Below are 13,939 nucleotides of genomic sequence, written 5' to 3'. Positions count from 1 at the left end.
GTGCTATGGGGCAAGAAGTCTTAGGTTTTGTTTGTTTCTTTGTTTTGTAAAAGATTATTATTTTTGGTTGACGGTCAGTGGGGGGCGCAGGCTCTGGGATGCAGCCAAGGATGAGGATTTTGGGGTACAGGAAGGGGATTCAGGTTTGGGGGGACTCAGGGCTGGGGCAGAGGATTGGGGCATGGGCTTACCTTGGGTGGCTCCCAGTCAGCAGTGCAGTGGGGGTGTTAAGGCAGGCTTCCTGCCTGTCCTGGCACCACAGACCGTGCTGCGCCCCAGAAGCAGCCAGCAGCAGGTCCGGCTCCTAGACAGAGGCATGTAGGCGGTTCCACGTAGTTCTCGCCTGCAGGGAACCAGCCAATGGAAGTTTGGAGCCAGTGCACGGAGCCCCATGGGCCCCCCACCTAGGAGCCGGACCTGCTGCTGGCTACTTCTGGGGCACAGCGCGATGTCAGAACAGATAGGGATAAGCTTGCCTTAGCCAGGCAGCCCCACCGACGGGACTTTTAACAGCCCGGTCAGCAGTGCTGACTAGAGCCACCATGACCCAGTGCTAGCACCATAGCACTGGATTGTGACCCGCAGTTTGAAAACCACTGATCTAAATATACAGGATATATCTACACTGCAAGTGAGTGTGTGATTGTAATATGGGTAGGCATACACATTAGAGATTAACATCTAAATTCACTTCTAAGTACAAATTTTTGCACCATAAACTAATTCCAACAATTACTCCAAGGTCTTTGCACTAATTTATATAATCCATGGTCCATATGGGTCATCAGCAGCATTTGAACCCATAATTTTTACAGCTTTTATACCACTACAGCCATAGAAGTCATTGATGGAGGGAAACATGCTATTAACATCTGTGTGGATGAGCCTATAGACAAAATACACACTTTGCCCGTGAATTACACAGCTGTTTGTAATACAACAATAGAATGTTAGACATCAAGATGCCTGGTGGCTATTCCTGGCTGTGAGAGCAGAATATGGTCACAACCGAGTTGAACAATTCCCCTGTTTGGCTTGTCCATAGGCACTGAATCTGGGGCTTCAGGATGTAACAGCCTTTACTATTGGAGGTGATAGCAAACTCAAAACTTCTATATGTGGTCTTGCCACTAGAGGATGACACAGCAGCCTGTGATGATGTGTGTTACACAGGCACCTGATTTTGCATGTACCTTCTGAAAAGCCATGTGACCGGATAGTTGACTTGCATCTCTTATATTAGAGATCTGATTTCTGTTCCCAGCTGTGTCTGAAGTGCCTTGTGCAATTTCTGGTGTTCTGTCGGCAAAAGGTCTGAATGATAGTTACCTTCCCTATGGTCTGAGGCGTTGATTAATAATGAGGGTTGTAAAGGGCACAGAAATACCAACAGCAGACAGAGGAAGAGCTGGAGCCTAGAACTCATGGTCTTTTAGCTCATTGCATGTTTCCTTAGGCTATAGGATGTTGCTGGAAGAGTGTCTGTCTCACTTTTGCAGCCAATTAAGGAAGGATCGTCCAGTCTGTCTTGGCAAATGGCCAAAGGGTTGTGGGGTGGCTGATCTCATCTTTCTTTGCCTGATGGGTGCCATTGGAGTAGGATGGGCTTCAGAGGTTGGAGAAAGGACTGAAAAATCCCAAGTGTCAAAGACCATTTGAAGAATATAACAGGTGTCATAGTGGCTTTATAACGTTTAAATCAAAATGCACTCACTGATACATGGAGAAAAGGCTGGTACTGACTGAATCCCCAGACATACCAGGTGGGGCGGGTTGGCATGAAAGTTTATAAAGTGAATAAAGGATGAGCTGAAGAGGAGAGGGTTTCAGGATTCTATTTTTTTAAAAGATGCTGTGGCTTTTTATGTGTTCTGTACATGGAAAGCTCCGTATTGAAGCCTCATGGAGAATTTCACTTATCATTTTAAACAGTTTAAATGCAATTTCTAATACAGCTTAATAAACTGCTACACTGTTTTCTTTTCTTCCTCTTTTAATAAAAAAGAATGTGGTATCAAAGTTGCATGTTAAGTGGGGAGTGAATTTCCTTTAAAGCAGCCTGTAGCTATCAGTAATATTTATTTTCTCTATTTGTTTTAAGCCTGTGAAGACAGTGTGGTTTTCTCTATACTGTCCTGATGGAGCCCTGACCAGCAAGCGTGCAATGCCCCTAGCCCTAATGTGCCATTAATGATAGGTTAATGTACAGTATAATGTGTTTTGGACTAGGGGTTCATTACACTTCTGAGTGCAAGGTCTTTCTGCAGAGCGCCCAAGCTTCCATTGCATTATATCATGCAATAAAAATACCCTTTTCATATCACACACTAATAAACTGTGTTTGAAATGCTGTCTAAAGGCACTGCTGTCATCTTCGTAGTCTGTGTACCAGTGCAACAGTTGGGATCTTTTTATGATATTTTTTGTTATGCTGAATTCAGACTTTTAAATGAAAATACATAATTTGACAGTGTGTGGTTATAAGAAATTGAGCCCAGCCCAGTCCGTCAGGATATTTATACAGAGGGTTTTAGAGAAGTGACACTGTTGTAAATAACAGCAGCAGTGGTTACTTGCCAACAAATGCCTGGCATAAGTGCACAGCTCCTTTGATTGCCATTTCTAATTTGTTAAGCTATTCCTATTCTGCTTCGTATCAGCCAGTCAGTAACATAAAACCATAATCCCCCTAATAACAGGTATTCTTTTTTTATTTATTAGGATTACATTAATGTCTTATTTTCCATCTGCCTGTGCCTGGTACCGCTCTGAATGGAAGACTGTTTTAAAGATGTTAGCACAAGATGTCAGGATGTGCAAGGAAATGTAACTCGCGTTTGTCGATAATTAGCCATCTTTTAGTTTCTCCACTCAAAGCAGCAAATGCAAATGTCTTGATCCATGCAATTCTTCCCTGTAATAATTTGACCATTCAAGGTAATACAGTAAATACTTTCTATTATATGGCTTAAGTTCTCTGGAATTAAAGACATTTCACCGTTCATATCAGTATTATGTGCTATATATTTGTACCAAGCCATGGCCCAGGACCCCTTAGTGCTAAGTATGTGCCCCACTGAATGGCAGTTAAAGGGACAGTGTCTGGCTGACCAAGACAAATTGTTTACACAACAGCCATCCTTGTGTTGTATACATGTATACAACATAGCACAGTGGAGCCGTGATCCTTGCCTGGGGCCGCTAGGAGCTACTTCAATGCATATAACAGCAGCAATGTCTTAGATTTACATTCTTGGAGGTGGTCCAGGTGATGAAATTCACCCTTGTGCAAAGGCCAGTCCAAAGCCTATACACCATTTGAGACCCGCTCGAGCCCTGTTTTGATAGACCTCTCCAAAAGGTGTATTTTATCCACATGGAGTAGTGGTCTGGCCAGTGGCCATCCTGTGTGCTGCGTGCCTTTAACAATGAAACATGTAAACACATCATGGAAAAGTGCTGCACGTGTGGAAAGAACCAGTCTGTTTGTAATCCTGCTGAGGAATATAATTTAAAATCTCTTGCAATGGGCAGGGGAAGGGAGTTAGTGTTAAGAAGGATATTTTCAGACACGAGGACAACCGTGTGAAAGCAAATCCGTAATTTTAAAGATGAATGCAGTTATGGAACTGTTCCCCTGGAATAATAGCTGTTTAATTGGTCAGGCTAAATTATTGATGTTTCAAGGACAATTATCTCTTATTGTCAAGGTTTTGCGTTTAGACTCTCCATGCCCTTTTGTTTTCATTTCAGATGTGTAAACCATTTACGGCACCATCTAATAGGTACTTACCTCTTAAAGAGTTAACCTATCTGTTGGGACAGAGAAAAATGAACCCTTTATCAAGAAAATAAGATGTGACAAGTTCATTTAAAAATCCTGGTTTGTCATTGTTTATCTAATTTTCAGAGTTGACACAGAAAATTAGGCTGGCTGCCACTCACTCTCCAGCCAGCCCTGCCTGACCTTTTCCCATACAGAATGCTCTGCGCTCTAAAGCATCCGACTTCCCACGGAATGTTTACATTGCTTTGCCGCAGATCATATTGTGTAGGGCCAGAATCTGATCCCAATTTAAATCAGTGGCAAAAACTCCCTGGCAAATGCAAGGTCCAATTATTTTCCTTAGCTGGGGACAAATGGGAAGGTTCTGGTGGGAATTCTTCTTAAGTATATTTTTTGCGGTTTGTCTGTTGTGGATGTATTGATCCCTGGTTGAAAGGGGCTTACAGGAATGGTCTATTTTACAGTTGCATATTTAAGAATTGGCAAGGAGATAGTTCTCATTTTTAAAAGATGTGTATAGAAACCTTAAAATAATGAAGTGAGAACAGGATCAGACCCATTATGAAACGGTATCATGATACCTTAGGGCCCCATCCTCCAAGCACCTTCTGCTGGACATATCTCTTGATTAGTTCCTTCAATGTTGCAGGAAGGATTCATGGTAAAAGACTCCCCACCCCCACTTTCCCTTTAAAAAAGGATTCCTCTGGACAATGACTAGTGTCATAAATGTTAGCTAATCTACCATTGACCATACATGAACAAAGTATGCTAATAAAGCATTCTCCTTGGGGGGCATGGAGGGTTTTATATTGGTCCCTTATTTGCTGATTCCCAATGGGTGGGTGGTCTCAGACATTAGTGTAAATGAACCAGGTTCTGTTCTATGCCCATATTATCATGTTGCTGGGGAATTATAGCCTAGATTCTGAGACAATTTTAGACCGTGACCTTGCAGGCACAATGATCTGTCTATGTGAATCCAATTGCAGAATGGAGGCCTTCTACCTAGTGTACCAAGGCTGACTTCCTGGTGTTATAAACAGACAAGTTGTGGCAAAAGAGTTACTCAGCAGATAACTCCAGGTCACTCTGTGACTGCAAAACTGTTCATGGCAACTGAAAATACATTTCAAGCTTCTGTACATTTTATTTTCTTCCTTACCTTGCAATACAAAGTAAATCAATAACAGAATATTTAAGTACAGCAGGTTGCGTGTGTTCGTTTTGGAACATGTTGCTCCATGCTAAAGTGGTTTCTGTTGATGCGGGTGGTTTTTATTTGTTGCTGAAATGCACAGTGACCAGAATTCTTTAATAGTTGGCATCCTTCCTGTGGTTGTTTTTAGTTTTTCTTGAAATTATAGTGCACAGGAACAAAGGAAACCCATCTCTTTCTATCAGCCTAGAACTACATAGACTGCCAGCACCATAGCTGCATTTCTGAGCTAGTAGTTTTGAGTTTAAGTTTATTCAACCCATTCCTAGTTTCTACCCTCAATTTTAAAAAACAAAGTCTCCCATTGAAGGCCCCAGTTCAGGACAGTGCACCTGTAGGACATCAGTACATGCTTAAGTGCTTTCCTGAACCAGGGCCTAATTGACTCATTCAATAATCCCTGGGCCACCCATTTTGGATTATGAGAATTAGTCATCTTTGGACCCTGGATACCTAAAAAGGAGGTTAGATAGCTGAGTAGCAGCAGCATGCTGAAGATGTGCCAGGGTGGTTTTATGAAAAGGTTATTGTTAATAGTATATTAGAATGCTACCTCTGTAACCTCTGGGGTTTTTAGGAACTTTTAAATGTTTTCCCTGATGTGTCTTTAGCTGATTAATTAAATTCAGGTACCTTTACATACTTTGTATTTCACCTGCACTCCATGCATGATCCTGAGTAGGCGGAGGCTCTCTGATGGATTATTGCACTGCGTGTTACTGTTTATATATAGTTGTGTATCTCTCAATGTCTCAAATCCATCCCTCCCTTTCTCCCCAGCCCAGCCCAGCCAAAGTGGGTCTGATCAAGTTGGCACAGCTTGCTGGCACTTCCAGTTTTGTCTCACTGGAAGGTGGCACAGCTGGGACTGACCAGCATAGAGTTTCCAGGCTCTGGACCCACCAGTTCAGAGTTTCCAAGACTATGCTGTAGATAAGTGTCAGTGAGTGACATTAAAAAACAAATAAAAGCCCAAAATAGAAGGAATTCCTACACCTGATAAAATTCAGAGGGAGCTAATGGCAAAAACTTCCCTACAGTTTATGGAAAGTCCCTGATAAAATGTTGTAGTTGGAAAAAACCTAAACATTGAAAGCTTAGTAATTTCAAGTTAAGGTTACTCTTGGGGCAGAAAGGAGTATGAAAATACAGGGTTTGAGGGCTGGTCTTTACGGTGATGTAGTTTGCAGCAAGGAGGGTGTCAATCTCCTGTGTTCTAGCCAGCCACACGTGTCTGCGTGGTGCGCTGAAAGTTCCATAGAATGCTTTGATCTACTGCAGTTGAAACACGTTGAGGTCTCACAATGTGGAACAGCCTCCATGTGTCTAGGACACATCACAGCTGATATTTTAAACCCCGCCAGCCGTGCTGGCTTCCACTGCACAGTGTAAGTAGCTTAACGGCAAGAGTATCCTGGATTTGAGATGTCTTCCTCTGCAGGGAGCCTGTCTCTCATAAAAGAGATTCATGGGAGAAGCTCACTCTTTGCTTAATAGCTTCTTTTTTATTGGAACGATGTGTGTTCTCTTCCTCGGCTATGGGTTCTTGGTTTCCCCCCCTCGGTCTCACTTGTGTCCTTGACCTGTGTTTTGTTACTTTGTGGTTGGTTTGTTTAAAAGGCAGGATAGGTAGATTTAGGTTATATTGCCAAAGGTGGTGTCTCAGTTCCATGTCAACCAGGATGTCTTCCTCCCGGTGTCCTGTCCAAAGCCTCACGCGACCAGTGAGGAGAGGCGGCTGCACACTCTGGATGTCCAGCGTGCCCTGGTGTTCTACCTGAAACGCACCAAGCCCTTCCGCACATCAACCCAGCTCTTTATCAGAATAATTGACAGGATGAAGGGCCTGAAGGACAGTTTCAAATTGGATCACCGCCTGCATCCGTACTTGTTACAGGTTGGTGCAGGCTATGCCTCCACCGATACCGAAGGCTCACTCAACTAGGGCTCAGGCATCTTCAGCTGCCTTCCTGGCACATGTGCCTCTCCAGGACATCTGCAAGGCTGCAACGCGGTCTTCAGTACATGTGTTCACAGCTCATTATGCCATCACCCAGCAAGCCAAAGATGACACTGGATTCGGCAGAGCAGTGTTGTAATTGACATGTCCACGAATTCCTACTCACCTCCATTGGCACTGCTTGGGCGTCCCCTACAATGGAATGGACATGAGCAAGCACTCGAAGAAAAGGGGGTCACCTTTCATAACTGGTGTTCTTCAAGATGTGTTGCTCATGTCCATTCCACGACCGTCTCTCCTTCCCCTTTGTCGGAGTTCTGGCAGGAAGGAATAGGTGGTGGAGGAGGAGCTGATGGTGCCTCTTATACCAGCACATACGCACACCACTCCAGAGGGTGCCAGAGCCAGTCCCCTATAGATACCACTGAGGGAAAAACTTCTGACCCTGGTGCATGTAGTGAGCACACACACCTCCAATGGAATGGACATGAGCAACACATCTTGAAGAACAACAGTTACAGAAGGTAACCATCTTTTACACATTAGACAGTGTCATCATACATAGGAAAGTCTTTGCGCTGGCATATTGCTGCTGCTGCCTGAGCTTCCCAGAAAAGGAAACTTTTAGTGTGACAATGTGCAGCGGGATGATGGCTGAGACAGTAAATCCACAGAAGTCAGGGATTTCAAAGTTCTGGTTCCCTCAACAGGCCACATTACACACTAACAAAAACCACCAGATACAGCATTCAGAAAGATGCGCTCAGGTGAAAGCCATTATTTGAATTTTGTCTGTGGATTTTGGATTCTCATGCTTAATACCACAATAACTCTGTGTGTGTGTGTGTGTGTTGCACATATCTCATGAGTGCATATATGCACACCCTTCTTTTTGCATTTAATTATGTGAGTGCAAAGGAGACAAGCATCTTCTTTGCTTTGCAAAGTTGTTGTTTCTGTTCCAGACTAACCTTTCGCTGTGACTGAGTTACCCGTATAGTTTTTCAGACTCTGTAGACTCCAATAAATATTTTTCCAATTTAATTTTTTTTTTACAGTTATAAACCAAACAAGCTAAAAGGTTCTTCAGAACCTAGAGAGGGGAAAAGGCTGGAAAGTGTAATGAAGGGTTTGAACTGATCTCCACAACCTGCAGACCTGCCATCAAGTGAGAGCCAGCCACCAAGACAAATTTGGAGGCTTTTTAAAAGGCAGTATGTTGTAGGATCCTGATAAATAGAGAAATACAAAAACAAGGTGTGGACAATACTTCCATGAACAATTAGGTTTACAATGGTGATTCATGTTAGGAATGCAACTTCTAGTCTATTCAAACTAAAGGACAAAATTCTTTCCTGGGATAGTTGCTGTGAAATGCAGTTAAATCATGGGAAGAATGCCTTAGAAGGGTGCACCTGGGCTGTATAACCTAGAAGAGGCATTCATTGCCTTATAAGCAGTACTGTGCTCGGCCTATGCGACATAGTCCTTGTGCTAAGAGGCTGTGTCTAAGACCTTTCTAACTACTGGGTTTTGCTAGCAAAGTTATGGGAGATAACTTTGTTGAAACCATTCATAAAACTATTTGACATTCAGTAGCAGCTTGGGCATGAAAAGTGACCTGGGTGGGGTTTTCAGTGATAAAACTACCTGCTAGGTCTGGTCTCACTAGGTACAGGGATATAGGCAAGAAAGGTATAGAGTATCAGTCTGCAGAAACTGATGTGGATGCTGTTAAGTGGACAGGTAAAAGTATCTCTTATCTAGTTCCAAAATGTGCTGCATTTTCATGCCTGTGGGAGATTGTCTTTTAATCTCCCTTTTGTTAATGTTCTTCTGCCTCCTCATCTGATCATTATTAGATGGTGAGCACACTTGCTCTCTCCTGGCCCCCACCTGTATGTCCCACTTTTATATCCATCTGCCGCTGCTCTTCATGTCCTTTCCCCTTTACCTATTACACCTCCCTCTTCTCTTGAGGAGTTTGTGGACCATGTTACTTCAACCCTCACCATTTTAATTGTGGGAATTGGCCCTCTGAGAATGAAGGAAATGAGAGCTGGCTCCCAATGACTATTGATGAGGTTAGCTTGATTATTCAGTGTCTTTGTCTTACCTCTTGCTCTGTTTCATGCTTTCTCACAGAAGTGTATAGCAAAGCTCAAACTGCGAGCGCTCTTTTCAGAACTGCAGGCCCAGCAGGGTGCTGGCTTCCTACCCTTTAGGAGCCTGTATCTGGACATGTGCAGAACTCACGAGGGATTGAGCTGTGAACTCTGTTTGTTCCCCACCACTAGCCATGGCCTCTGTGCTTCTGATATATTTTCCTCAGCCAGCATGTGGAGCTGATTCAGAGGTCCCTTAGTTCAGCAGAACCTGATCTGATCCTGACAGCAAAGTGGCAGCATGCCCAAGGTGAGCCATGCTGCCCTCCTCCTGATGTGTGTCCTGCCTCTTTCCAGCTGTTCCCAGGGGACTGGTACCAGCTGTGAACTGGAATATCACACTCCTTGTAGGGAGAGCTGCTCTTCACGTTCAGAGCTTGGGTCATGCCAGCTGTTCTTCTGCCCCCTTTTTCCAGAAAGTTCTTCCTTTTCCAGAAAGTTTGAGTTTCCAGAAAACATGTGTTGCTGCTGGAACATGCCCTATTGGCTGCGGCGTCCAGACTGCTGGTGTGTCTAACTGGAGCTGCTGTGTTTTCTTTCCCTTTTGCTTATATCCCGAATCTGAGTTTGGCCCTTGCTGGGTAGGATCAAAGAAGCGCCGTCTCCAAGGCTCTCAGTCGGGCACCTCTCCCCAGCACTAAAAATTCACTTCAGAGAAAAACTCTCTGTAGTTCTGGGATTAGTTATTGTCATCACAGTCCGTGTCCCCGTCCCCAAGGCCAGGTTCTGTCGTGTTTAGTGTCATCACCCTCCTGAAGTGCCCAATTTCTTGAGCAAAGAGGCTGCTTCCATCCCATCTGAAATGGTTGCACTGGGAAGGTGGTTGAGAGCAGAGTGGCTGGTTCCCCGTGACTTCCAGAAGGGCTCTCTGCACATTTCATTCTTTTAGGAAATGTAGCCCAGCTTCCAATCAGCTCATAGCCTTGAAACTACTCTGATGAGCAGCAGCGTATTGCTTATCCTCCATGTTTTCCGTCGAGACGGGGCATATTTTATTCTTGTAGCTTTGGACGTTGCTGGCCCTGACCTCTGATTGTTTTATTGCTTTTACCCGGTGCTGTCAGCATTAGCAGCATTCTGCTTATCCCAGGGCTTCCTCGTGCGCCATCGTAGCCCAAGTTACTCCCCGGTTTCCCAAAACACCGTTAGACCCTTTCATGTTCTCAGCGTGCCTGCTGCCATTAAGCAAAACTGTTTGCGTCTCTGTTTGACACTGTCCTGTGTACCCTAATGGTTTCCACAAATACTTCTCAGTCCCTGCAGATTTCATGAGAGGTATCTCTGGATTAGACAGTTGTTTTCAAAGTTTCTTGGATTAATATGGTGAAAACTGAGCTGCTTCTGATTAATTCAGTGCAGAGGTTTTCCTGGTGGTGGTTTTGTCTGGCAATTATTCTCTCTCTTTCATTTGTGCATGTGGGATACTGGATTTCTGTGGATTTTTATTCGTTTGAGGTGCATAGTAAGATGCTTTGCTGCCACCTCCAGAAATGTCACAGGATTGAGACCTGAGCAGCCTAGGCTGGCTGCTGAACCCTTAAGTCCATGTTTTTCTTTCATCCTGAAGTGCTCTTGGAGTTTATTTGCGGCTCCCCTAGATACAATTCTTCAGTGTCTGCAGCAGCTACCGAATTCATAGGTTAGACTGCACTGTGGATGTAAGTTCTTCCATCACCCCCTTCACTAGCTTCTGTTAAAGCTGGGAGTTGATATTTTAGGGTTTTCGTGTGTGTGTGTGTGTGTGTGTGTCTGTGTGTACCTCAACTTCTACATCATATTCTGCAAACTGTCTTCCTTTGTGTGCTAGTGGCATTTGTTCTCTGGTGTGTTAGAACTTGAGACTTAAGGACCAAGTCAGAATGAAAACTTACAATTTTATATTTAGATTTTATTGGGAATTTGCACAGCACCCGGAACTAATACATGTTCCAGGGGTTAGGTCACACAGTGAGTTAAGGCACCAGCCTTCCATGTCTGCAAAGCAAGGACACGTGAATTGTAGGACTGGAAGGGACCTCGAGAGGTCGTCTAGTCCAGTCCCCTGCACTCATGGCAGGACCAAGTATTATCTAGACCATCCCTGACAGGTGTTTGTCCAATCTGCTCTTAAAAATCTCCAATGATGGAGATTCCACAGCCTCCCTAGGCAAATTTATTCCAGTGCTTAACCACCCTGACAGGAAGTTTTTCCTAATGTCCAACCTAAACCACCCTTGCTGCAATTTAAGCCCATTGCTTCTTGTCCTGTCCTCAGAGGTTAAGAAGAACAATTGTTCTCCCTCCTCCTTGTAACAACCTTTTATGTACCCAAAAACTGTTATCTCCCCTCTCTGTCTTCTCTTCTCCAGACTAAACCCAACGTTTTCAACCTTCCTTCGAGGTCATGTTTTCTAGACCTTTAATTATTTTTGTTGCTCTTCTCTGGACTCTCTTCAGTTTGTCCACATCTTTCCTGAAATGTGGTGTCCAGAACTGGACATAATACCCTAGTTGAGGCCTAATCAAGTCAGGGAGTAAAGTGGAAGAATTACTTCTCCTGTCTTGCTTACAACACTCTTTCTAATACATCCCAAAATGATATTCGCTTATTTGCAACAATGTTACACTGTTGACTCATATTTAGCTTGTGATCCACTGTGACTCCCAGTTCCCTTTCCACAGTACACCTTCCTCAGCAGTCTTGTCTTTTAGATTGCAAGCTCTTTGGGGCAGAGACTCATTTAACTCATGCCTGGCACAATGGGGCCCAACCTGGCTGAGGCCACTAGGCACTCCCACAGTACAAATGTTTAAAAAAAATAATAAACTGAAAATCTCTCTCCCTACTACAAGAGTGTTTATCCTGTACCACAGCAAGACAGGAGGCTGTAAGAGTCAAATAAAAATAATCAGGCAGTGCTTACATCCAGACGTACTCAGACACTGGGAGAAAAGATGGGACATTCATTAGTGGTGTCTCCTTATTAAATTTGACTGGAAAACGCTGTTCGTTCCCATGGTGTGTTTATATTGTTCTAGGAACATTTCCAAAACTAGGAAGCTAACGAGATTCTGATTTATTTTTGGGGAAATTTTAAAAGAAAAAAGTTTACTCTGAAAAGCAGAGAGACTCAACTATCATGGCTAAATCTATTTCTCTCCCATTTCCCAGGGCCACCCATTCATCATGCAGTACAATGATGGGAATGCTGAAGTTGTCTCCATGTGGGTGTGCAGGATGCTGGAGGAGAGACGGTCTCACCAGGGCCCTCCGTGAGCAGCAAGGAAGCACAACGGGTGAGGTGAAAGAGAACCCGGGACTAGCAAAAGGAAAACCAGCCCCACATCGCACTGTCGAGAGATGGCATATTTCACTGAAAAAATATTTTTAGAGCATCAACAAAACCTTTCAGGATATTTGCTGCTGCTTTTTCTGACTTTAGGGCATTTTCTCCACACATTTCCTTTGTTGCTGACTGATTTAATGTCCTCAAATTGTCTTCAATCAAACTGTACACAGCCTTAAAGCATCTATAGTGTGTGTGTGTGTGTATATATATATATTTTGTTATTGAGCGTACTGTATATTTCTTGGCGCCAGACTATTTTTTAACCTTTAGTCTTTTGCTATTGTAAAAATGACACGTTGACTGTACAACGAAGTTTCTACACAAGTGTAGACTGTCTTTGGCCGCACACATCAAGGACGTTTCGGGGTTTTTTAATTGGATTTGTTTAATAAAACACAACGCTGGCATTCACCATCCTTCTGAGAGGTGAAGGTGTCTTGTTGGAAAAATAAAAATGCAGCAAGTGTATCAACAGTCCTGCTGTGCAAACGTCATGGATTTTATCTGTGGCTGTTGCAGGGTAAAACTCCAACACAGAGCAAATCCTGCCTTTGAAGGCAGTAGGAACCCATACTGGTATCCCTGGGCAAATGGAAGTGTTAGGGTTTTTTTAATACCATTAACATGCTAGATCTATATGGTATCGTTTCCAGTAATCTGTCCTGTATAGTCTTAAATGTCTCAAGTCATAGGGCTTCAGTCACCTCCCCTGGGAAATTCTATCCCAACCTAAAGTTTATTCTTAGGTATAGTTCCTGTTGCACACTATAATCCAAACACTGTCTTCACACCCCTCATCCTCCTTCCCAATTTCCCAATACCCCAGTCTGCTCTACCCCATCCCCCACCAGAACAGTGTCCCCAAACCCAGCAACTACAGTCTCTCTCCAGAAGTTGAGTGGGAGTTTGCAATGGCTGGAAGAAAGATGAGAGTTCTGGTCTGGGAAGGTAGGGCCGAGCCTGCTGGAGCATGTTTTGATTGGGATGGCAGGATAAGTAGTTTTGGAGGAGTGGGCATTTGAGGGAGATGAAGTCCCCTAGCAGAATTGTCTCCAAGTAATGGATACCTTGTCACTTAGGACATTTGACAGGAGGCTTATCAAACCACTGGGAAATGTCCTGAACAATCCTGCATGGGGCCCCAGTGGGCTGGAGAAAAACCAAGGGGTTCTAAGAGCCTTTGATTGCCACCTTACCAAACATACGAACATGAAGTGTTTTCATAGAATCATAGACTATTAGGGTTAGAAGGGACCTCAGGAGGTCATCTAGTCCAACCCCCTGCTCCAAGCAGGACCATCCCCAGATTTTTACCCCAGTTCCCTTAATGGCCCCCTCAGGGATTGAACTCACAACCCTGGGTTTAGTAGGCCAATGCTCAAACCCCTGAGCTATCCGTTCCCCCCCCCCCCCAATTCTGTTTGTATTAGACTGGTCATGGATATATTGGCCTTATTCTAGCAGGTTACAAGTCGAGAA

General features: G+C 43.9%; 1 protein-coding gene across 7 annotated transcripts in view; it reads left to right on the top strand.

Moving 5' to 3' along the window:
* The window catches only part of MAP2K5 (mitogen-activated protein kinase kinase 5), a 189,437-nt gene extending 176,503 nt beyond the window's left edge, over positions 1-12,934 (top strand). For 4 of the 7 annotated variants that reach the window (XM_030577578.1, XM_030577576.1, XM_030577579.1 and 1 more), the window contains one exon: positions 12,283-12,934. In XM_030577578.1, the coding sequence (XP_030433438.1) occupies positions 12,283-12,387 (105 nt within the window). In that variant the 3' untranslated portion in view covers positions 12,388-12,934. Of the gene's footprint in view, positions 1-2,721; positions 2,914-8,024; positions 8,181-12,282 lie in introns of those variants that run through there. The other 3 variants (XR_004002314.1, XR_004002315.1, XM_030577577.1) reach the window with 3 other exon arrangements.
* The last annotated feature ends 1,005 nt before the right edge of the window (positions 12,935-13,939 follow it).

This window comes from Gopherus evgoodei, chromosome 10 (genome assembly GCF_007399415.2).
Source record: "Gopherus evgoodei ecotype Sinaloan lineage chromosome 10, rGopEvg1_v1.p, whole genome shotgun sequence".
Taxonomy (NCBI): Eukaryota; Metazoa; Chordata; order Testudines; family Testudinidae; genus Gopherus; species Gopherus evgoodei.
Note: the sequence above shows the minus strand (reverse complement) of the source record. Positions and strands in the feature narration are given on the sequence as shown.